This window comes from Aulostomus chinensis, chromosome 14 (genome assembly GCF_037954235.1).
Source record: "Aulostomus chinensis isolate RoL2024-O1b breed Wild chromosome 14, RoL_Achi_v1.0, whole genome shotgun sequence".
NCBI classification, from domain to species: domain Eukaryota; kingdom Metazoa; phylum Chordata; class Actinopteri; order Syngnathiformes; family Aulostomidae; genus Aulostomus; species Aulostomus chinensis.
Genome location: NC_141333.1, coordinates 22,730,273 through 22,753,549, shown reverse-complemented (window position 1 = coordinate 22,753,549; position 23,277 = coordinate 22,730,273). Strand labels below are relative to the sequence as shown.

The 23,277-nt window shown below is 48.6% G+C and overlaps 3 protein-coding genes across 10 annotated transcripts in view; 1 reads left to right on the top strand and 2 right to left on the bottom strand.

Annotated features, from left to right (window-relative positions):
* fryl (furry homolog, like) overlaps nucleotides 1–17,504 on the top strand; it is a 73,498-nt gene extending 55,994 nt beyond the window's left edge. For 6 of the 8 annotated variants that reach the window (XM_086224575.1, XM_086224576.1, XM_086224573.1 and 3 more), the window contains 22 exons: nucleotides 71–272; nucleotides 577–698; nucleotides 776–963; nucleotides 1,117–1,211; nucleotides 1,299–1,894; nucleotides 1,986–2,254; nucleotides 2,348–2,488; nucleotides 3,792–3,992; nucleotides 4,072–4,233; nucleotides 4,359–4,469; nucleotides 4,584–4,760; nucleotides 5,350–5,550; nucleotides 6,803–6,994; nucleotides 9,331–9,749; nucleotides 11,523–11,730; nucleotides 11,813–11,962; nucleotides 12,095–12,193; nucleotides 12,815–12,883; nucleotides 13,431–13,448; nucleotides 14,159–14,269; nucleotides 14,664–14,857; nucleotides 15,859–17,504. In XM_086224575.1, coding sequence (XP_086080701.1) covers nucleotides 71–272; nucleotides 577–698; nucleotides 776–963; nucleotides 1,117–1,211; nucleotides 1,299–1,894; nucleotides 1,986–2,254; nucleotides 2,348–2,488; nucleotides 3,792–3,992; nucleotides 4,072–4,233; nucleotides 4,359–4,469; nucleotides 4,584–4,760; nucleotides 5,350–5,550; nucleotides 6,803–6,994; nucleotides 9,331–9,749; nucleotides 11,523–11,730; nucleotides 11,813–11,962; nucleotides 12,095–12,193; nucleotides 12,815–12,883; nucleotides 13,431–13,448; nucleotides 14,159–14,269; nucleotides 14,664–14,857; nucleotides 15,859–16,099 — 4,166 coding nt within the window. In that variant the 3' untranslated portion in view covers nucleotides 16,100–17,504. The remainder of the gene's footprint in view (nucleotides 1–70; nucleotides 273–576; nucleotides 699–775; nucleotides 964–1,116; nucleotides 1,212–1,298; nucleotides 1,895–1,985; nucleotides 2,255–2,347; nucleotides 2,489–3,791; nucleotides 3,993–4,071; nucleotides 4,234–4,358; nucleotides 4,470–4,583; nucleotides 4,761–5,349; nucleotides 5,551–6,802; nucleotides 6,995–9,330; nucleotides 9,750–11,522; nucleotides 11,731–11,812; nucleotides 11,963–12,094; nucleotides 12,194–12,814; nucleotides 12,884–13,430; nucleotides 13,449–14,158; nucleotides 14,270–14,663; nucleotides 14,858–15,858) is intronic. The other 2 variants (XM_086224578.1, XM_086224577.1) reach the window with 1 other exon arrangement.
* Nucleotides 17,505–17,646: 142 nt separating this feature from the next.
* zar1 (zygote arrest 1) lies at nucleotides 17,647–18,989 on the bottom strand. Its single transcript, XM_086224579.1, has 4 exons — nucleotides 18,279–18,989; nucleotides 18,113–18,205; nucleotides 17,961–18,035; nucleotides 17,647–17,893 (listed from the first exon to the last, which is right to left on the bottom strand). The coding sequence occupies exons 1-4, from the start codon at nucleotides 18,936–18,938 to the stop codon at nucleotides 17,750–17,752; spliced, it is 972 nt and encodes a 323-aa protein (XP_086080705.1). The 5' UTR covers nucleotides 18,939–18,989; the 3' UTR covers nucleotides 17,647–17,749.
* Nucleotides 18,990–19,509: 520 nt separating this feature from the next.
* Nucleotides 19,510–23,277, bottom strand: part of slc10a4 (solute carrier family 10 member 4) — a 9,009-nt gene continuing 5,241 nt past the window's right edge. Inside the window, exon 3 of the mRNA XM_086224240.1 lies at nucleotides 19,510–20,216. Coding sequence (XP_086080366.1) covers nucleotides 19,686–20,216 — 531 coding nt within the window. The 3' untranslated portion in view covers nucleotides 19,510–19,685. The remainder of the gene's footprint in view (nucleotides 20,217–23,277) is intronic.

The following is a 23,277-nucleotide window of genomic DNA, read 5'->3' as shown; positions in this document are numbered from 1 at the left end:
ACAAATTTATTAGTCACAGGTGTGAAGGTAGCATTCTTTAAGATGCCTCCCGTGTGTATTGTTCAAACAGGAGTGCAGGAGGTTTTGCCAGACTGTCAACCATCACCTATGACCGACTCTGGTCTCAGCTCGAGCTCCACATCGTCCAGTATAAGTCTGGGCACAGGGGGAACTGCTTTGTCCCACCTCTCCCCCTCACTCCTGGGTGAGGTAGATGCCACTGCAGAGCAAGACGAGAAGGTCAAAGCTCTCATTGAGTTCATTACCTCACGGTGAGAAGAACCTTTTTACTTGGCTATCTCAGGCACCACCGTCACCACTGATGTATAATCACACGTCTATAGCACGTATCAGGAATCACGTGTTTACTCATGTTTTTCAATAATTTGCTTTCATGCTTCCAGCACTGTTTGAAAGGATTGGGTATTTCTGCTTTGCATGAGTTTGATTTTGGGGTTTGCCTGCTGTGATAACATCAGCTGATGTTTAGAGTAGCAGCAGCCTGATGTGTGTGTGTGTGTGTGTGTGTGTGTGTGTGTGTGTGTGTGTGTGTGTGTGTGTTTTCTGGCCTTATAGAAAGCGGGGACCTCTATGGAACCATGAGGATGTGTCACCCAAGAACCCCAATATTAAGAGCGCTGACCAGCTGAGTGTTTTTGTCAGACATGTAGTGGCCGTCTTCAAACACTCCCAGTCAGGTCTGTATGGGTAGCAGCTGCCTGTTGCCTTGTTTTCCTGTCGTGAAAATCTTTATCACTCTTGTCTGTACCCTCAGGCTTCCAGCTGGAGTCCCTCCTGAGCGAAGTAGCCCTGCAAACGGCTCTGTCCTGTTCTTCTCGCCACTATGCTGGTCGCTCCTTCCAGATTTTCAGGGCACTAAAACAACCGCTGACTCCTGCCACACTGTCTGACATACTCTCAAGGCTGGTTGAGACTGTGGGAGACCCTGGAGAGGAGGCTCAGGTCAGAACATGAAAACACCAACACTGTCTTGCCCTGGACACCAGTGAAAAGAGAAAAATGTGTATCAAATCAAACTTAACTTTCATTATTGCTACACAAGTCCCCACTGTGATCCCTGTGGGCATGTTGACCTCTGTGGTTTCTTCTCTTCAGGGCTTTGTTATTGAACTACTTCTCACACTGGAGTCCGGCATCGACACGCTAGCAGACACCGTCAAAAACTATGACCTCCTCACTGCCTTAGTACAGTAAGTCCATTCTCTTGATTGTCTTTGGCTCCTTCTTAATCTTCCCCCACAGAGTAAATCATGAGAAAGTTTGATTTTTATTTGCAGAACTTCTACCTGTGATCACTTGTTGGGGCCCAAGTTTGCTGCGAACAGGAAAAGCACGGGTCAGCTCAACCTGAGCAGTGGCGGCCTCTTCCATTGCGTCCACACTCGCAGCAACTCTCTTCGAGCCAGTCTGATGGGTGAACGGAAAGCAGACCGACCGAGGAGCAACACCTTAGACATAGCTGATCGACTCGGTGGTAGCCATGGAAATCTGGCACGCACGCGGAGCTTATCGTCGCTAGGTGGGGGAGGGGGTCAAAAAGGAGACCCCAGCCCCCCCGTGGACCCTTCAAATCTGATGGCCACTGTATTCTGGATCGCCGCCTCGTTACTGGAGTCGGACTATGAGTTTGAGTACCTGCTGGCCCTGCGGCTGCTCAACAAGCTGCTGGGCCAGCTGCCTCTGGACCGAGCAGACAGTCGAGAACATCTGGAGAGGATTCAGGCCAAGCTGAAATGGTACAGCTTCCCTGGTTTGCTGCAGCTCTTCCTGAAGGGCTTCACCTCTGCGTCTACTCAGGAGCTCACCATTCACCTGCTCAGCAAGCTCATCAGTGTGTCCAGACACACACTAGTAGACCCATCACAAGTGGCAGGTAAGTAGTTAGGACGGGCTGGAAGCATTTCAGTCTTGTGACAAAGGCAGACATTGCTTCAGATTTCTAAGATGTAAACTTTTGTCTGCAGGTTTTCCTTTGAACATCCTGTGCCTCCTCCCACATCTGATCCAGCACTTTGACAGCCCCACCCCCTTCTGTAAGGAGACGGCTGATAAGATAGCCAAGGTGTGTGCAGATGAGAAGTCTGCTACTCTCTCCAACCTAGCTCACATGATGAGCCTGTACAGCACGCACAGCTACTCCCGCGATTGCACCAACTGGATTAACGTGGTCTGCCGCTACCTCCACGATGCCTTTGCAGAGATCACATTGAACCTGGTCACTTACCTGGCTGAGGTACAAAGGATGAAGCTCAAACTTTGCCACTCTTTGTCAAATATGGTACCATTACATTTGTGTTGACTAAGAATGTTTGAATTTCTGCTGCAGCTGCTGGAGAAGGGCCTCCCTGGCATGCAGCAGTCCCTGTTGCAGATCATCTACAGCCTGCTGAGTCACATTGACCTGTCAGCAGCCCCTGTCAAACAGTTCAACCTGGAGATCATGAAGATCATTGGCAAATATGTTCAGGTGAGCCTTCACCCCACCTCCAGTGTAGAGCCAGGCAATGGGGCAGTTCTTCAAATTGAATATCACATTGAGAACCAATCAAGTTTACTTGAAAATGTTATTTGTGCTACTTATGTACTTGGTAAGTAACCTTGTTTACTATATTCAGGTCCTTTGGCATTGGCCAAAAAAGCCACTAACACCAGCTGACATTAAGCTTCGTTCAACATTCACTCTCTGGTCCAATGACCGGACAGCAGACACAGTGTTTGTTGGCTCCAGTCAGGATCAGCATGGGATTCAAACCAGTAATTTACATTCAGTTCCCACTCCCAGTCCTTCCAATCTCACACTTGCAAACAGGTGGAACTCTGCTATCAATATTCATGGAGCTGTCGCTTTCACCGGTCAGCCTCCGTGACTTAATGTCGTCTCAGCCAAATATTCAATGTTCAGTCTGGGGAAAAAAGACTGAGGTAAAAAATGCAACAGAAACACTGTCGGCATCCTTCATGCTACCATTGCACGGTTGCTAAAGAAGCTGCTGCCTGTAGTAACTTCTTTCACTTCCAATCAAACATGAAAACAGACCGCCAATTCCTCGTCTGTTTTAAGCGGGAGCGCAATCAACCTGCTCTTTAAGGCCGTGTCTGCAGGAGTGAGAATTGAGAATTACAGGATTTGTCGCCTTGTACAAAAATTGGGTGTGAAAAGTTAGCTAACATGTTTGTGCGTTGTGTTTTGCGTTATTTTTTAATCCCAGGCTCTCTGGTGGTGGGGCAGAACTTAAACTGTGTACCAGCTGAGTTATGTATGCGTAATGTTCTTAATGGTAGTGGTATGTTTTTACTGGCACAGCTTCTGAGTGAATGCTGGAATGATCTGGTCTGTAAAGAGTGGCTCAATTGAAAATAAAGAACACTGTATCTTTCAGGATCATTGTTTACAGGTCTTTTGATGCGGTCAAAGCTCTTTATGGAAGCCTTTTACCAGCCCCGACCCCGGGGCAGGACATGTCTCTCACTCAGAGCTGCAGCTGACAGCCGTTCTACCATGACTGCCTCAGGCCAATCCTGTACTGGCTTACCACCAGCCCTGGCTTTTCTATAGGCATTGTATTGTCTGCCAGTGTATGCGCATTTCAGAGTAAATACAAAAGATTTCAGAGATGGTCTCTAGCTGCTGTTGGTCAGCCATGGTTCAGCCTCCTGGGAACAAATATGTCGACACATAAATCCAGCCGAAGCACAGACACAACTCACCTTTACAGCTTGATATCACACAGTGGAATCATTTCTCACATTTCTGTGTTTTATTCTCACAGAGCCCACATTGGAAGGAGGCTCAAAACATTTTAAAGTTGGTGGTGTCTCGCTCAGCAAGCCTTGTTGTTCCGGATGATGTGCAGCGCTCATATAGCACAGAATCGTGCGGGTCGCCTGAAATAGCCTTCACACGCATATTCAACAACTCGTCTAAGGAGTTACCTGGCAAGACTCTGGACTTCCACTTTGATATTTCAGAGGTCTGTTCTGAGTTATTAGTAATCCTACTTTGACGTTCCTGCTTCATTTTTCTAAATTATTTTTTATATATCTCTCAAGACGCCCATCATAGGGCATAAATACAGTGACCAGCGTAATGCAGCAGGCCGGAATGGAAAGCCGCAGGTGATTGCGGTGACCAGGAGTACCTCCTCTACGTCATCTGGCTCCAACTCCAACGGTCTGGTCCCGGTGAGCTGGAAGAGGCCTCAACTCTCTCAGGTACGCAGTGAGGAAGATGCACCGAATCAAGCTTCCATCTCCGCCGGCGCTGGCTCAAACTGACGCTTTAGCGAGGCAGAAATGTGGCCTGCTCTGTGGGTGCTCATCATGTCTTCTTGTTACAGAGAAGAACCCGAGAGAGACTCATGAATGTTCTGTCTCTATGTGGTCCGGAGTCTGGCATCCCCAAAAATCCATCTGTAAGAGTCCTCTCCTACTCTAAGGCCTCAGACAAGGTCTCTGTACATTTAGTGTGAAGAATATGCAGCTGTGGTGGACTGCCATGCTCTTTGTCCTGCTCCAAGTCCTTATTATTTACTATTTGATAACAAAAGTCTCTTTCCTCACAGGTGGTCTTCTCATCCAGTGAAGATCTGGACTCTGCAGACCAGCAGACCAGTCTGATTCCCACAGTGGAGGAGGTGGTCAGAGAGGAGGAGGTGCAGGGAGAAGACCTGGGCAGTGAGCAGCAGTTTGGGGTCTTCAAGGACTTTGACTTCTTAGATGTGGAGTTAGAAGATGCTGAGGTGAGAATTTATAGTCTCGGTGGGACTCCTTTTGACTTAAAGGATTTAAATTTTCTACTCTCATGGTATGAAATGTAAAAGTGGTTTCAGGTTTCTATTTCTTCCGCATATCTACACATTGAGTTAATAGATCTGTCTTCTAATTGTCTTGCTCCAGATGAAAAGTGTCTCATTTGTGTGTTTAGTTTGTCCTGTAGTGGGAAATGTGTGTTTTGTGACAGAGTTTAGTCCACTAACACCCGTATTCCTTCTCTTCTCTTGCCACAAGGAGTTGCAGGTAAGTGTGTGGACCAGTAAGCCTCTCAGAGAGCCTTATTTCTGCTGTGCTTGCTCTGGTGTCTGTTTTTGATTTGTCCTTGACACAAGATGACGGCTACACTTTGCCTCATTCACCGTCCCAAAACGTACTGGAGGAATTATCTTGCCCTACTCACGTGTTTTTTGTTTTGTTTTGTTTTGTTGTTTTTAATTTGTCACGTCTAGTGTGGGTGTTGTCTTGTGTGTTGTTGTATTGTCTTGTAAAGTCTGTCCTGGAACCTTGGTGTCATGGTGACTGTGACTCACTGTTGTTGACCGGCTCGTCCTGCAGGGGGAGAGCATGGACAACTTCAACTGGGGTGTTCGCCGCCGCTCCCTGGAGAGCATGGACAAAGGGGACACGCCGTCTCTGCAGGAGTGTCAGTACACTGGGAGCACGCCCAGTCTCAACCTAACCAACCACGAGGACACGGATGAATCGTCTGAGGAGGAGGTACTGAGCGCTAGCCAGATTCTCACCCGCTCTGGCCTTGTAAGTCTCACTCTAATCAGGGTCCGTCCCCCCCCCCCCCCCCCCCCCCCCCCAAACACCCCCAACCAACCCACCATGCTCCTCACACAGCCCGCTGGCATGGTGTGCGTGTGTATGAGTGTGTACTCAGCTGGACAAGGGCTAGATGCTTGCTTCTTGGCTGATGTTAGATGCCCCCTCCCGTAAACCTCAGGCCAGACCTGCTAGATTAATGCTACTGCGCCCCCCCGCCCTCGCCCCCGCCCCCGCCGCTCTTATCATTTTTGTCTTTCCTGTGGGTAAGTAGGGGATAATTGATTCACTTTATATCAACTCCGGGAAGATCTCTGACATTTTTAACAAGTTGAATTATTTAGACGTAAATGAATTCCTTCAACGTAATAAAATACCTTTTAATATGAAATGTAAAGATGGAGAACACCAGCATGTTCCTTTGGCTTTTTTCCCTCTTTGGCTGCTTGTCTAACTCTTATTTATTTTGTTTTGCCTTGCAAGTAAAGTTGTACCCATACGAGCTGCCCTCGCTGTAGATAGAAGTGCTTTACCTCTGTCTAATGGAAACGTTTTCTTTCTTCTTCTAACTTCTTCTTCTTCTTCTTCTTCTTCTTGATCTTGCACACTGAGAGAATGAGCTTTTGCCTTTGGTGGGCTTTTGTCCCTTCGATGTTTGTAGTCCTACAGCGGCGTTAATGAAATGAACATGCAGCATTTATGTGATTTAAACAGAGTTCTAACTGAAGGTATGGAGTCTAACTGATAGGAATTGTTGGCATGCTCTTTTTTTATTTGCCTGAGGAATTGTAAACCACTGAGTCTCCTGAACTGAAGACTGAAATGACTAAACTTGCTCTGCCTGACACCCCGACGCGGGTATTGTAATTTCTGCTGATCTAAATAGAGTAAATAACACAAAGCAATACTGTGAAATACTGTAAACCTGCAAATGGTGTCAAGATTTTGTTTTATAAAACTTTGCGTACTGTTCATAACAACCGTATGGTGAATGGATATAAACTAATCATTCGCTTAGCGCAGGTATCTCACTGAAGCACAACACCATATGGAACCCTAATGTTCTATTCTCCATGGCAGCAGAGTGCTTTCAGCTCTTAATATGGTTTTGCATTTTGATATGTATTTTTAAGTTTTTTCTCTGACTGTTTCAGAGTTTTTAGTGTTTAGTACTGAGTCTCTGTTCGAGAAAAGTTTCTTACCAGAGGAGCTAACCTGCCATCTTGGTTTCCCTCTGCAGCTGAACAGCGACTCTGCTACGGATGACACAGCATCCAACCATGTCGACTCTTTGCAGCAGTCTCAAGAATCGTCCAGCAGTGCCCTGACTGAGGAGGCAACCGTCCTACCCTCCCTTCCCTCCCTCCCTCGACTGGATAGCCCCCTTTTGGAGATGGCCCGCTCAGACAGCACCAGCAGCCAGCTGCCTGAGGTGCGATCAATCGGGAGCAGCGATAAATTGTGGTGCTTGGGTGCCTTCTAGCTTGCTGGTCTTCCTCTTCAACTTCTGTCTGTCTTTGCTGTTCTTTTTAACGGATGGGCTAGCTTCAGGGAGTTCTGAATGAGGGTTTGGTGCTTGGTCTTCAACTGCAGGGTCAAGACATTGTCAGCTATGTTTGCCTCTTCTCTCTCCTGTCTGCCACTGCCTGCTGCTTCGCTGTGGTTGTGGGGTTTCTGGGGGGCTCGCTCTCGCTCCTTCGTCTTAATACTTCTTTAATTTGGGGCTTGTGCATGAGATGTGGGGAGAGATTAAAGAAAAGCTCACCTCAGGTCAGCTGTTACTGCTCAGCTCCAATAACACATCAACTGACCATTCCAACTATATCCTCCGTTTAAACACGGACACCAGCTCCTTACTCCTCACCAGACGCACGTGTGAGTATAAGTCTGTTACAAGTAGTGTGATACCTGTCAGAACATTTGACTGAAAACTAGGCTTGGGTACCGTCCACATCTGAACCAAAATGGTGCCTTTTGTTTTGGTACTTTTTGTATTGAAAAAAAAAAAGATTTGTTAAACAGAAAAAGAAAAAAAGCCTAAACTTCTAAATTTCCCACATTTGTTTTGCTAATGTTTCTAGTACTGCAAAACACCAAGTTAACATCAGCTAAGACGAGATCAGACATCCGTCATAAAACAAACTGAACTACGAGCAGAAGAATATTCTGTAATGTAACACGGCGAAGTTGTTATCCTATTGTAGTCGCCTTTGGGCTCATCCTTGTCCACGATGCTGGCAGCAGGTAACACGGCACCTTGTTCACGCTAGCTGCAGGCATCCTGCTAGTGCTGCTAGCTAATGCTACTGCAGGGCATTTAGCTTTTACGCTATCAAAACTAGGCAGTTGTCGGCTTCCAAACATTTGTGATGTTTCACCAAGTGCTTCTGTTGCCGTGCCGTGGCCAGCCTCGCACGTAACAGCGAGCATCTTCTCCATCAGTGTTTGCAAAGCGAAGCCACACAGATGCTTCCTACACCCCGTTACTGCTCTCTGTTGACACAATCACACTCTTGTGGTGTGTTGCTTTCAAAATGAACTGGAAAGTTACGCTCTTCTTTTGATTTTCCAATAATCGGTACTCTGTTGTAGCCATGTGATTGGTCAGCACCCTTAAACGTACCGACTTCGGTGCCCAACCCTACCAAAACTCTTAAGCTGTTACACCCTTTGATCAGTCACTTGATTCACTGCCGTATTAACATGCCACAGCCTTCATTGTGATGCTTTTCTCTACTGTAACTGACATTGATCACTTTCACTAACAACGATGCAAATGATTTGTTGTTGCACCCACAGTTTGGAAATGCCCCCCCCCCCCGCCTTTTTACCAGGTGGTCGGCGAAGTGTGTGTGTGTGTGTGTGTGTGTGTGTGTGTGTGTTTGTTTGTGTGTCCGTAACATAATTAACAAGTGGGTGTTCCCACCCCTCAGTGGCAGTCCTCTCTTCACAGAATGGGATGTAACTTTCTCCATCAAGCTGACAGTCTCAATGTCATCCCAAGGTCATCTCTGCCATCACAGCGCCGGCTCTTAGTGTAATGAGCCCCAGATAAAACCATCAATACTCTTACTCATTCCCTCCAGGATGGCCGTGTCCACTTCTAAAAGCTTTCCCTAATATAGCTGCCATCTCCGTGATGTACTGGCTGCCTGCCACACTCTGCTTCCCCAATACATTCGACCTGCATAAAAAAAACAAGTGCTTTTAATTAGACCCGCTGTGTGCTACGTATCCTCCACATCCCTCCGTCACGTGTTTACATCAGCGTTACATGGCGTGGAATTCATTCATGTGTTGGAGACACCAACTGGTTTGATGTATTCAGCTGCAGCGTCACGCCGGGTTTCCCTCACTCTTCATCACAGCTCCGTGGAGACTTTGTCACGTCGCTGTTACACTCCAGAGTGTAGTTCTGGGTTTTTCATGAATTGGTCCTCTGAGATGTAACAAGCGTATGCGTCTCATTCCTCGACTCCCCCTTGCTCTCGTTCCACTGCACTGCTACTGTTTTATTAGCACTTGGGTCAAGTTTCTAATGGTCTGTCTGTCCAGTGATAGATTGATATTGGCTCCCGTTTATTGATTCTTTCTAATTTCTCAAAGGTTGTTAGATTGTAGGGCGACATCAAGAGCGTCTCCGAGGAGGAGAACGTACTCAGAAGTCTCTGTTGTCACATTCAAACTGATATGTTTTCTAAAGTCAAGGCTGTAGTCTTCAGTTCTGAGCTGCACCTGAGGGCCCCCCTTCTCTGGCTTGTGTTGCAGGACGCTGCTGGTCTGATGGCAGCAGACGAGTTGAGCAGCAGTGTTAGCGAGGACACGGGGTTTTGCAGTGCCCCACCTCTACCCTCTGACCCACCGGAGCTCAGTGACCTCCCAGACTTGCAGGATCCTCGAAATATTCAGGACCCCCAAGAGACCCAGGACCCTCACGATGACCTGGACCCGGCCCCCCCTCCTCCGCCTGCCATAGACACTCCACCGGGGTCGCTCTGTGAGGAGGACCCACAAACGGTCCTGCCTCTGTCTCTGCCCCTGCCAATGTCGGTGGAGACCAAGCCGGACCCAGACCCAGACCCGGACAGCACCTGTGGCTCAGTGTGGGAGGAGGATGTGACGCAAGCGCTGAAGGAGCTGGACGAGCGCTGTGAGGAGGAGGAGGCGGACTACTCCGGCATGTCCAGGTTAGTGGAGCATCTGAGATACGACCACAAAACAACAGGGAATCAGTGTGGATGCTTGCTGCTGGATGTCAGACTCGCTGACCTCATCAGTAACTGGCAGGAATCCTTAACACAAAATAATTCAGCCAAGCGTGGCGTTGACTGTCTAACCACAGCTGAGTGACTGAGTGGAAACATGTTTGTTTTCTCTGCCTCATGTGATAAGTGCCTCTTTCCAAGTTTAATATTTTCCTCTTGTATTTATGGACAAAAAGCTCCCTGGCCATGACTCAAGCCTCTTGTGTCACTCTGTCAGAAACATGCTGTTTGAGGGGTGTTGGGTGAGTGTGTGTGTGTGTGTGTGTGTGTGTGTGTGTGTGTGTGTGTGTGTGTGTGTGTGTGTGTGTGTGTGTGTGTGTGTGTGTGTGTGTGTGTGTGTGTGTGTGTTTGATTGGTGGGTGGTTACATTTTCGCAGGACGCGGAAAATACCAGGAAGAGAGACAGCAAGAGGCGCAGCGCCCTGAAGATCTAAAAAGCTTTGTTGGGTCAGCGGAGTCTAGCTGCTCTGTAGGAGTCCAGAACAAAGCACAAAGACCCAAAAAATGAGAATAATTGCTCCCTTTTACCGTTTGTGTGTGTGAAGAGATGTAATATACAAACACCAATGGTGAAAGATTGTCTTTCAAAACATGGCCCCTTGAATGGGATCATTGAAATGAGATCACTTAACAGATGATTCAGCATTTTAACTGAAACTACAAGCTTTTATCCTGCCGTGTTATTGATATTGATTAAAGTAGGATAGATAGTAGGATGTTGCTAAGTGGCAGGTCCAGCTGGGAGATGAGGACGTGTGCTGGTTTGATGGGTGATCTTATATTTGGCTCCCAGCAGCCCCGGGACAATGAAGGTTGGCCAGAAGGGGCTGGCTGCAGTCCACTTTGAAATATTCCCCCCTCAAGGTGGGCCAAATCTGGCTGGAGGACAGTCATATAGTCAGGGTGGTGCACTGAAGCACTTCTGAGCTGCACATGCACACACACACACACACACACACACACACACACACACACACACACACACACGGTGCATTACACTCAACGTCCGTCAGTAAGCCACATGATTGATAGGCAAGTGTGTGAGGGGATCCAGTCTGGGTGATTGTGTGAAAACAGCAGCGTATTTCCAGGAGGATTTATGTGAGGGGCAGCCTGCCACCACCGGGAGCTGCCTCTGTTTTGCGGAGGGGAGTATGTGTGTGTAGAGCTGCCGAGCTGGTATAGAGCTCTCTGCAGTCCTGTGTGGGATGGGAGTGCAGTGCCCAAGTGCTGTTAGCAGTTGCAGCACAGGCGAGCAGCAGACGAGGGGAGAGAGTGAGGGAAAGAGCCGCGATAGTTAGGGTGAGGATGAGGACAGAGACGGTGTCCGCTACAGCGCTCGGGAGCGCTGGCTTTAGATACTTATATTCCGTCTGCTTCTTCAGGCTGTTTGGTCCCACAGGCCTGTGAGTATATCTGTGTACGTGTGTGTGTGCGCGTGTATGTGTGTGTGTTAGAGATATAAAGGGATTTTTGCATGATGCTCAAATGCTAATAGCTCATAGGATGTTATTGTGCCAGAGCACTGCAGCACATCAAAATACTGCAGCAAAACAGTCTGCAGTGAGGATGCTCCGGCCCGTGCACTCACAGCGTGAGGAGGAGTGTGTGTGTGTTTACATTTCTCCTTCAGTGTAGACTGAGGGGGTGGAGAACCGTCCGATTGTTGCTCATTGGCCCCCGTGTGTGTTTCAGTCAAGATGAAGGTGACACAGACTGCTTCCCAGAGATTCAGGCCTCCCCGCCCCCTTCACCCTTCCTCTCTGCCATCCTGGCGGCGTTCCAGCCTGTTGCCTATGACAATGAGGAGGATGCTTGGCGTTGCCATGTCAACCAGATGTTGTCAGATACAGATGGCTCCTCTGCTGTTTACACGTTCCACGTGTTTTCTCGGCTCTTTCAGGTAAATGTGTCGACCAGCTGGTTTGCTATTGTGTCTTCTCGTCAGGATTTAACCTTTTCATCCCACATCCTGGTTTTTACAGAGTATTCAGAGGAAATTTGGCTCCATCACACATGCATCTGTGCACTTTCTTGGGGAAAGGCTCCAGCGAATGGGTAATCAGTTCCTCAGCTCCCTGGAAGTCATGACATCACGGTCACAATGTCCCACCGTGCTGCTGGATGCGGAGACGGTGAGAGTGCACGGTTGTCTGTTGTTGGTTTGCAAGAGTAGCTGTACGAGTCCTGTCCCTTCCTGTTGTAGACATTGATTGTCGGTACTCTGGAGGTATTGTGTGGTAATCTGTGTCTCGTCTGGCTTGTAGCTGGTCTCTTGTGGACTGTTGGAGACTCTGAAGTTCAGTGTGCTGGAGTTGCAGGAACACCTGGACACCTACAACGTCAAGAGAGAAGCAGCAGAGCTCGTAAGTCCCCGCACATCTCCCACCGCAGCTGCTATCCTGTCCTCGTCGAACCTGATCCCTCAAGACTCGCCGCCTCAAACCCTCAGTGGCTGCGAAGAGTCAGGATGTGTGTCCTCTAATGACGCCTCGTCTTGAGAGGGAGGGATGAGCTTACGCTGTTGTTGCACGGACAGCCAGCAGGACATGGAGACGGATAGCTGATGCTGTGGGAGATAAGCCCCGCTCAGCCTCACCAGTGGGCAGGCCGGCAAATCAGTAGCTTCTGCTGGCGTTAGTGTCTGCATCACTAGCGACATCCCCTGCTGAAGGGATAAAAATAACCCTCGGCGCTCCTAAATCAGTTACAGAATGCCAGGCAGGAGGAGCGTCGAGATGAGATTGCAGAGGGTTCTGGGATGCAGGGGCGCTAATTGAATGAGACAGCACCGGCCCCTGGAGGGTTAGCTACGCTACCATTGCCTAGAACAGGCCTTCTCTAATTCGCTAAGTACACCACTCTTATTAGATCTACTCCCTAACCAACCATTGTTACACACACACACACACACACCCTAGGAAGAAAAAAGCCTCTGATATTTGTGGTTCTCTCCCTGGTCTAATCCCTCTGTCCTCCACCTGTAGTGGCTGGACAACTGCAGGAAAACATTTGGGGACAAAGAGAGCTGCCAGCGCCTCAACACTCACGCACAGGTAGGAACGCTCGCCGCCAGCTGCAACGGCCCCAACCTGACAACTTCTAGACTTGTAGAGGGAAGTTGTTCAGGAATGATCATAATAGCTGAGGGTGTTTTTACACACTTGACTTTTGTGCTAAACCCTGGGAATTTGTGACATTTTTGCTGAACGGTCGGCTGAGCTAACCTTTGTGTTCTCTCTCAGTTGGGTTTCTTGGAGTCTGCATGATCTCTAACTGCACATCCTAGAACTGTTTGGTTAACTTGAGCTCCTCACACACACACACACACACAAACATTTACGCTCGCCTCCGATTTAGTTTGGAAGGTTCCAGATGTTTCGGCGCAACATGCGTCCTTCGTCCTGTCGCGCGGCGCCTTCTCTCTCCGTCACGCGCTGTCACGACTTGTGTGAGGGGAAGGTGTCACTCGTCCTCGCCCATCAGGTCACTTGTGTCTCAGTTGCCAAGTTAAAGCTCACTAATTCTTGGTCTTTCTCTCCTTCTGTTTTGTTTGTTGTTGTTTTTTTCTGGTGTGTGTGACCTGCTCACCTTCTTGCTTAGCAAATGGAAAATCTAGCAGTAAGTGGTTCTCCTGTTCTAGACTCTTGATAATCATGACATCTGGGCAACCACTGACCACCTCATCTCTCTACATACCTGCGGCGTTGACAGCCACCGTCCACCCACCCACCCACCGCCTGCCTGACTCTGCCTTGATCACCCATGTAACCCCCCCCCCAACCCCCCCCCCCCCTCATATTATCATCCTGTATCTTTTATTTTCTGCCAACTGGAAAATCAACATTCTGATTCTTTCTGCATCTGGAATTATTTAGTGTAGCGATGATGTAGGTATCAGGATGGGGGGGGGGGGCGAGGGGTCGGGGGCCCTTGTTTACCTTCAGTTTGCATGTTTGTTGCTCCATCCTTGTACCTCCTCAATCAACATTTTTATTCCTTCTCTTTCCTGGATGATGGTCTTAACTTGTAATTACCTCCATCTTGGGGTCCCTGGTCTGGGGGGCCGTCGTGGGTCCCAGCGGCCCCCCAGGAGCGTCCCAGGAGGTGCTGACGGATAGTTTTCCTATTGAGATCAGGACTAATTCTAGTAGTGGTAGACTCTCGCAGCCAAACCGGACGGCACTGTTGCTCCAGGCCGCGTTAACCCTTTCACCTCCTCCCACGTCTCTAACCCAGGATACCCATCCGTCTAATCATGTGATCAAGCGTATTTACAGCCGCTCACTGGACCATCCCATCACCCCCCACTCCCGTTTCTGTCTCCACAGGAGCTGGAATTGTGTCGCAGGCTCTACAAGTTGCACTTCCAGCTGCTGCTGCTCTTCCAGGCCTACTGCAAGCTCATCAGCAGGGTGGACACCATCAAGAGGGAAGCCGAGGTGATCCGGAAACTTCCCTCTCCCCCCGTAGAAAACCAAGAGACTATTAAACCTCCCTGCATCAGACTGTGGGAACACGGTTCCTCCGTTCTCAGTACCCGACACCATGTGAATGAAAGCTAAGTTCAGTAGCTGCAGGCAGCTGAGGGAGCTCAGGGAAGTTGGAACGATGGCTGCCGTCCTCCTATCTGAGCGCCATCTTAATGGAGCTGTAACAGGATTAAAGCTCTGAGGCAAATTCAATTATTTCTTATACAGTGACGAGGTCGGCTGTTCCAGTAGATATTGAATCAAGATGTTTGTTTTCTTGCTCTCCTGGGGAGATTTTTTTTGCTGGGGTGTACTTGTATTGTCGTTTTGATAATGAAGTTTTTCCTCCATCCCGGTTGCCAAGGTGACCAACATGTCTGAGGAGCTGACTATCCTGGAGAGCTGCTTGAAGGAGGCAGAAGCAGGAAATGACAGCCAGGAGGATGTTTGTATGTCAGATGCGGCGCAGACCAACACGGAGACCGCCATCCAGTCGCTGATCGAAACCCTGAGAGGCCGAGACTTCTGCTCCGCCCTCACGCAGGTCAAGGTCTTCAGGTAACAGCAGTTGAGGGGTGGAGTCTCGTCGGGACTTTAGACAGAATTAGATGTAACCGACCGTCATCAGCGGTCGCAGCAGTAACATGCAGGTTTTTTTATTCCTGGTTCTTGACGTGTTGGCTCACAACAAAAATACCGCTGCTTTTTCATCGTTCACTTTTTATAATATCCTATCAGAACCATCAGCGCAACATCGTGTTTCCTCTCGCAAGCTGAGAATACCTTCCAGGAGTCATGGAACACATGGAAAACCTGGAAAAGTCCTGGAATTTGGAACCGGTTATTTCTCAGACAGGGAAGCTTTTGAAAAACCGATAAAGTTGTTAAATTCAGCCAAAAGTCATGGAAATGTTTAGATTTACTGAGAAAAATCTGGTTTGCCTCATGTCCATCTACTTTATCATGTTATTAGGATTCATTTATGGAGGTTATTATGTGGTTATGTTAAAGTTCCTCCTACCACACAAAAAAGTAAATTATAAAACCATTTGATAACGTAGTTTTTCATTGTTTTTAGTTCAGTGGAAGCTAAGATGGCTTTAAAAAGGGATGTTTAGGTCGTTGGCTGCGTTCACACGCACGCTGACACTTGAGCAGCGTGTTCCTGCTGGCTTCTCTGGTTGAGATGACGTGACGCACGTAACAAACTTCTGTCGTAACAAAGTCTGGAAGCAGAAATTTAGAGTAAAAGTTAGCAGCACTTCTCCTTCTTGAAGGCACATCAGGAGAAATTCAGCTGTGAGGTATCGGCGTGTAACATGTAAACTTGACCAGAAGCAAACAACAGAGAACTTTAGTTCCTTACTTTGACTCTCTGTCAAGCCGCGTCAGTCTGGATTTGTGCAGCTGCATGAAAGGGTAATTAGTTTTGGTTGTAATATTTTTATTTTTTAGAACAAGATGGTGGAATATTGAGCCCCTGTAACGCTAATCTCTCTCTCTCTCTCTCTCTCGCGCTCCTTCCGCGGTGGTCTAACCCTGCCCCCCTCCACCTCCAGGTCCTTGTGGCCCAACGACATCTTCGGGAATGAGAGCGACGATGCAGTCCAGACCCTCCTGCACATCTACTTCCGTCACCAGACGCTGGGCCAGACGGGGTGCCTGGCGGTGGTGGGCCCCAGCAGGGACCTGTCCCAGGCCAGCACCCGCCTCATGGAGCTCAACCTGCAGATCCGCGAGGCTCTGAGTCAGGCTCAGGCCTGCCAGCCCCACACCACCATGGTCAGCACTGGACTGTGAGCTGTGGTGCTGGACTTGACTGGACTACTCCCCCCCTCCCCTCCCCGTACGCAGCGGTAGCGTGGGCGGAGGAGGCGGGGCTTCACAGACGACCACCTACAAAGGGCTAAAGGATTTGTGGGAATAACTGTGACTCCTCATCTATATTATCTCACGTATGAATGCTTCGAGCTAATATCTGTTCCCAGACTAAACCTCCTCGCAGAATTCAGTTGCAATAAGTCGTGCGGTGGTGTGCCTGGGAGAGATCGAGACAGCGGGATGGTAACTTTTATTCTTTTAACTTTTTGTTTTTGCCGGATCTGACCCGACGGGCCAACCGTAGCGTGCGCTGGCGTCCTCGGGTTCAGCTGATGTTGGAGCATGTGAGGCGGTCCCAGGGAGGCGTCCTCTACGTGAGGACGCGCCGTCGAGATTCATAAGCAAAGCGAGAAAAAAAATCTCCTTTAAAAACAAACTCATCAGAAGCATGCTTGAAAGAGAAAAGCACTGCAAGAATATTTTTTTGAGAAATGTATTTTTTATTAGAGCTAACATCCTAGGTTGTAAATGTTAGGGTAATTTAACATGTGACCCTGTGGGAAATGGTTTTTTTCTTCAGGGAGTGTAAAAAGAGAAATATATATATCTGTTTATTGATCTGCTTTGAGAGGAGATTCGCTCTTCCACAGGTCTCACGCAAAACTCACTCTTTAACCAAATAAGTAGCTGCCTTGAGAGACTGTGGTGGGCGCTGGATGTTCTGGTCGCCCCTCACTCACACGACTGGCGACAGCTCATTAAGGAAACATAACTTATTTTACTCTGTATATATTTTAGAAAATGTATAGTGTAAAACCAGTATTTTTTCCCTTGTACTTTTGTGTAATGCACTGTTCATCCGGGGAGGATGTGATGTATAAAGCTAATGTGATGAGAGGAAGCCAAGACCAGATTTGAGTCATTTTTCTTCATCCGGTCACACAAACTTTTAAATTTCCTGAAGGCTGCCTTCATTTTTTTTTTTTCCTTCCTTGGTTGTGGTTTTGCAAAGATGGGTCAAGGGCTCATTTGGGACTTAAGACACCTTTTCTGCCTTTGATGGTAAAGCCGCCATGTCCTATTGGACCGCACCGACCCGGCCAAGTCACATGCATTCCCTCTCACCACTGATCTGTTTGCATGGACCCCCCCCTGCATTGGTATGTTTTGGCCGCACTTGAACGGCCCTCCTCGCTGCTGCGACTGCAGGACGCGGACCCTTCTGAAGTCTTGTCATGGCACATTGTAACAGTCACTGTACTCATTCCTCAGCTTTCCTGGTACATTTGAATGCCGTTCTTATTTAATTTAGAGGTGCATTACATTTGTTCACTCACATACCAGCCTTTTCTCTGGATAAATAAAACCTAATCATACAGTACCAACCTGATCAATGCCTCTGAGTCTTTATTGGGGGGGGGGGGGGGTTCATGTTTACTCCAGTAAGACATTTAAGTTCATCCTGTTGGGTGAACATTCTACATCCACCTGTCGCTCCATTAAAGCAGGACCAACAGATGCTTGAGTAGAGTGCATGGGTTGCCGTTTATTACATCATGGGGGGGGGGGGTACCAAACACAAAACCGGCATGAAACCAAGTACTGGAACGACATCTGGGTTCCACCGCCTCAGATGATGTACTTGAAGCTGAAGGTGCTGTCACAGGAGAGCCGCTTGCCTTTGCACCTTCCGCACAGGTCCTGTCTGTGGGGGCGTTTGGGGTCGACGTGGCGCTGGGTCACCGCACAGGAGCAGCGGGCTTTGTTGCAGATCTGGAGAAGGAGGAAGGACAGGTGAGTTCAGGAGCTCCAGCCTGCACTGGAGAGGTGGATGGCTTACGTGACATGTGATGTCCTCGACACGGTACGGGTTGAACTCCTTCTGGCATTTCCTGCAGTACTGCTTGAAGTAGACCTGGAACGCACGCGGGGACCTGCGTCACACCAGAGTAACTGCTCACGTCAGATCAGAAGTGCCGGAGTGTCCCTCACCTTGTTGGTGCCCTGAACGCACCACACGTATGCGCTCTCCCATCGCAGGTTGCACTCTCTGCAGTGATAGTAGCCGAACTTCTGCTCCAGGAACTGACACACACACACACGACGTCATATCATCATTAACCAGCACCAACGTCACCCACCGCGGCTTCTAGCTCACCTGGAACCGCACGCGCGCTCTGCCCTTTGACCCCTCCGCGGTCAGCTGCGCGTCTTCGCTCTTCACTTCTTGTTGTTTCTTTGGTTTCTGTTTCTTCCGCTGCTGCTGCGCCTTCGCTCCCGCATCCTGCGCACCGTCCGCAGGTTTGTCTTCATTCTGCGGCGGGTCCCCGGGCGGCGTCTCGTCGCCAGGACAGCGGGCCTCCTTGTCCTCCTCGACCAGGAAGGAGGTGATGCTCCTGAAGGCGATGGGGGAGTAGACGGCCAGGGTGCGGGGATAACGCACCGTCGAGGCGGCCTTGGGGCTGCCGCCGGGCGCCGCGGGCTCCTGCTTACGCCGGAAGTCTCGCTTCATGGTCAGGAGGGTCCGAGGGCCGATGGAGCACTGCGCGGAGGCGTCCCTCTTGGGGTTGACCTGCACCGCAACATCCCTGGTGTTGGCCTTCCGGAGCCTCGGGGTGAGCTTGGGGTTGATCTGGGAGAGGATGGACTTGAGCTGGGCGCGCTGCTGGTTGCTGAAGGCCTCGGCGTCCCCACCGTAGCGGGCCAGGTAACTCTTGTACCTCCAGCCCGCGTCCTTGGCCCGCGGGTACCTGGCCGGGTACGGACTGTAGGACGAATAGAAATAGCTTTCGACTGGCTCGTCACCGTAAGTTGCCATTTTTCTTAAATTTTTTTTCAACCAAGCGAAGACTACGAGCGTAGGTATTTAAGTAGGGCGCGCGCGAGCCATTAGACCTAATTAAGGACAGGTGCAGGGTTTCCCTCAGGTACGGAAGCCCGCAGGGCCTTCACACAGGCGAGAACGCGTTCCTTCAACCTAACCAACGTCCACAAGACACAATTAAAACTCAAATATACAAAACAAATAAGTTACGGAAGTAGCCAGAGGGATGGTTTTGAGGTATGACGTGGTGCAACTTCTTAATTTGAGGCCTCGAAGTACAAGTTTTTAATTGAGGGAATGAATTAAATCTTAGCCCTCAAAATTTATTTTAGTTTTCGCTCCGGTCTCCTACGCATCCTCACATTCACCAAACAGCAGACGGTAGCAAGGTCATGCTTCTGTACATCTTTTATTTTACCATTTTTCCATTTTACAGTTTCTTATTTTTCAGAAGTCTGAATATGAGTTACTCGTATGTTGTCAGGTTACACACAAACACACACACACACACACACACACACACACACACACACAGAGGAATCACTGTTGGCATGTATGTGAACTGAAACGCTGCTTTGATCCATTGTGTTACTGTCGCAGATTAAACTCAGCTGATGATGTCACACATGATGTCAGACATGAATTAGTCATGCTGGGGTGGAGCACCCGTCACCTGAACACGTGGCTGCAGGCTCCCTGCGGTGGGGGTGGGGGTGGGAATGGGGGGTGCATATCTGCACTCTAAACAGGGGTTGCATGAGGGGGGCAGGGGTCCAGCATGATGGTGTTGGGGTCGCTCACCGTGACGGCCCCGTAGGAAGAGTCCGCATCAACGTCCTCATCCTCGAACCTCTGGTAGGTGATACCCGTGTCCTCGCCGGCCCCTGCGGGGTCCGGCTTATGCAGGACCTTCTTCCTGTAGAGCCTGTAGGCCAGGATGAACAGGCCAGCCTCAGCCGCCTGGAAGAGGGCGTAGAGCAGAGGGAACATGTACATCCCTCCCATCAGCTGAGGCGGGAATGCCAGCTTCAAGATGGCGGTGCACAGCTGCACGTTCTGGCATCCGGTCTCCAGGGACACGGCCCGGCGGCTGTTGGGGGGCAGGTCGAAGAGCAGGGCCAGGCCGTAGCCCGCCGCGTAGCCGCACAGGGGCATCAGGATGGCCACCATGTAGACGGAAGGCGGGATGGTGGAGAGCAGCGCTGGTCCCAGCATGGCCCCCGTCAGGATGAAGAGCAGCACCAGGGTGACCAGCAGAGACCACAGTGATGCCTGCAGGGACACCAGAGCCAAGACACAGATCAGAACCCTGCACCCGGAGCCGGCAGGGTTCTGATCTGAATTTCCTTTGGTACCAGAGCCAGAATCAGAACCAGATTCAGAAACAGATGCCGCTGATCTGATCATCACCATCATCATCATCCTCACCATCATCATCATCCTGACATCATCATCATCACCATCATCATCCTCACATCATCATCATCCTCACATCATCATCATCACCATCATCCTCACCATAATCATCACCATCATCATCACCATCGTCCTCACCGTCATCATCATCATCATCCTCACCATCATCATCATCATCACCATCATCATCATCATCACCATCATCATCACCATCATCACCATCACCATCATCATCACCAACATCATCACCATCATCATCATCACCATCATCATCACCATCATCATCATCACCATCATCATCACCAACATCATCATCATCCTCACCAACATCATCCTCACCATCATCATCATCCTCATCCTCACCATCATCATCACCATCATCCCCATCATCATCACCATCACCAACATCACCATCATCATCATCACCATCATCATCATCACCATCCCCAACATCACCATCATCATCATCATCATCACCATCATCATCACCATCACCACCATCACCATCATCATCACCAACATCACCATCATCCTCACCAACATCATAATCATCATCATCATCATCATCCTCACCATCATCATCACCAACATCATCACCATCATCCTCACCATCATCATCACCAACATCATCATCATCCTCACCATCATCATCACCATCATCATCATCATCCTCACCACCATCATCCTCACCATCATCATCACCAACATCATCACCATCATCCTCACCACCATCATCATCATCCTCACCATCATCATCACCAACATCATCATCATCCTCACCATCATCATCACCATCATCATCATCATCATCCTCACCACCATCATCATCACCATCATCATCATCATCCTCACCATCATCATCACCATCATCATCATCCTCACCATCATCATCACCACCATCATCATCATCCTCACCATCATCATCACCAACATCACCATCATCCTCACCACCATCATCATCATCATCATCATCCTCACCACCATCGTCATCACCATCATCATCATCATCATCCTCACCATCATCATCACCAACATCATCACCATCATCATCACCATCATCATCATCATCATCATCATTACCAACATCATCACCATCATCATCACCAACATCATCACCATCATCATCACCAACATCATCACCATCATCATCGCCATCATCATCATCACCATCATCATCACCAACATCATCACCATCATCCTCACCATCATCATCACCAACATCATCACCATCATCATTACCAACATCATCACCATCATCATCACCATCATCATGATCAACATCACCATCATCATCATCATCACCATCATCATGACCAACATCATCACCATCATCATCCTCATCACCATCATCCTCACCACAATCATCACCATCATCATTACCAACATCACCATCATCCTCACCACCATCATCACATCATCATCATCATCCTCACCACCATCATCACAATCATCCTCACCACAATCATCACCATCATCATTACCAACATCACCATCATCCTCACCACCATCATCACATCATCATCATCATCCTCACCACCATCATCATCACCATCATCATCATCATCATCACCATCATCATCACCAACACCATCATCATCATCACCATCATCATCATCATCATCATCCTCACCATCATCATCACCAACATCATCACCATCATCATCACCATCATCATCATCACCATCATCATCATCATCATCATCATTACCAACATCATCACCATCATCATCACCAACATCATCACCATCATCATCACCATCATCATCACCAACATCATCACCATCATCCTCACCATCATCATCACCAACATCATCACCATCATCACCACCATCATCATGACCAACATCACCATCATCATCATCATCACCATCATCATGACCAACATCATCACCATCATCATCATCATCCTCATCACCATCATCCTCACCACAATCATCACCATCATCATTACCAACATCACCATCATCCTCACCACCATCATCACATCATCATCATCATCCTCACCACCATCATCACCATCATCCTCACCACAATCATCACCATCATCATTACCAACATCCTCACCACCATCATCACATCATCATCATCATCCTCACCACCATCATCATCACCATCATCATCATCATCATCACCATCATCATCACCAACACCATCATCATCATCACCATCATCCTCACCATCATCATCACCATCATCCTCACCACCATCATCACATCATCATCATCATCCTCACCACCATCATCATCATCATCATCACCATCATCATCACCAACACCATCATCATCATCACCATCATCATCACCAACATCATCACCAACATCCTCACCATCATCATCACCATCATCATCACCAACACCATCATCATCACCAGCATCATCACCATCATCCTCACCATCATCATCACCAACATCCTCACCACCATCATCATCATCACCATCATCCTCACCATCATCATCACCAACATCATCACCACCATCATCACCATCATCCTCACCATCATCATCACCAACATCATCACCATCATCATCATCATCATCATCACCATCATCATCATCACCATCCTCACCATCATCATCACCATCATCCTCACCACCATCATCACCATCATCCTCACCATCATCATCACCATCATCATCATCCTCACATCATCATCACCAACATCATCACCATCATCATCACCATCACCATCATCATCATCACCATCATCATCATCATCATCATCACCATCCTCACCATCATCATCACCATCATCATCCTCACCATCTTCATCACCATAATCACCATCATCCTCACCATCATCATCATCATCAAACATCATCACCATCATCCTCACCACATCACCACCATCATCATCATCATCATCATCACCATCATCATCACCAACATCATCACCATCATCACCAACATCATCACCATC

Bases quoted from the DNA above. Each gene is read 5' to 3' on its own strand.
- zar1 (XM_086224579.1), bottom strand. From the start codon at position 18,938: ATGGCAACTTACGGTGACGAGCCAGTCGAAAGCTATTTCTATTCGTCC. The intron at 18,036-18,112 runs GTGAGGGACACT...CGTGCGTTCCAG, and splicing joins GCGTTCAGGGCACCAACAAG to GTCTACTTCAAGCAGTACTG. The intron at 17,894-17,960 runs GTAAGCCATCCA...CTCCTTCTCCAG, and splicing joins TCGAGGACATCACATGTCAC to ATCTGCAACAAAGCCCGCTG.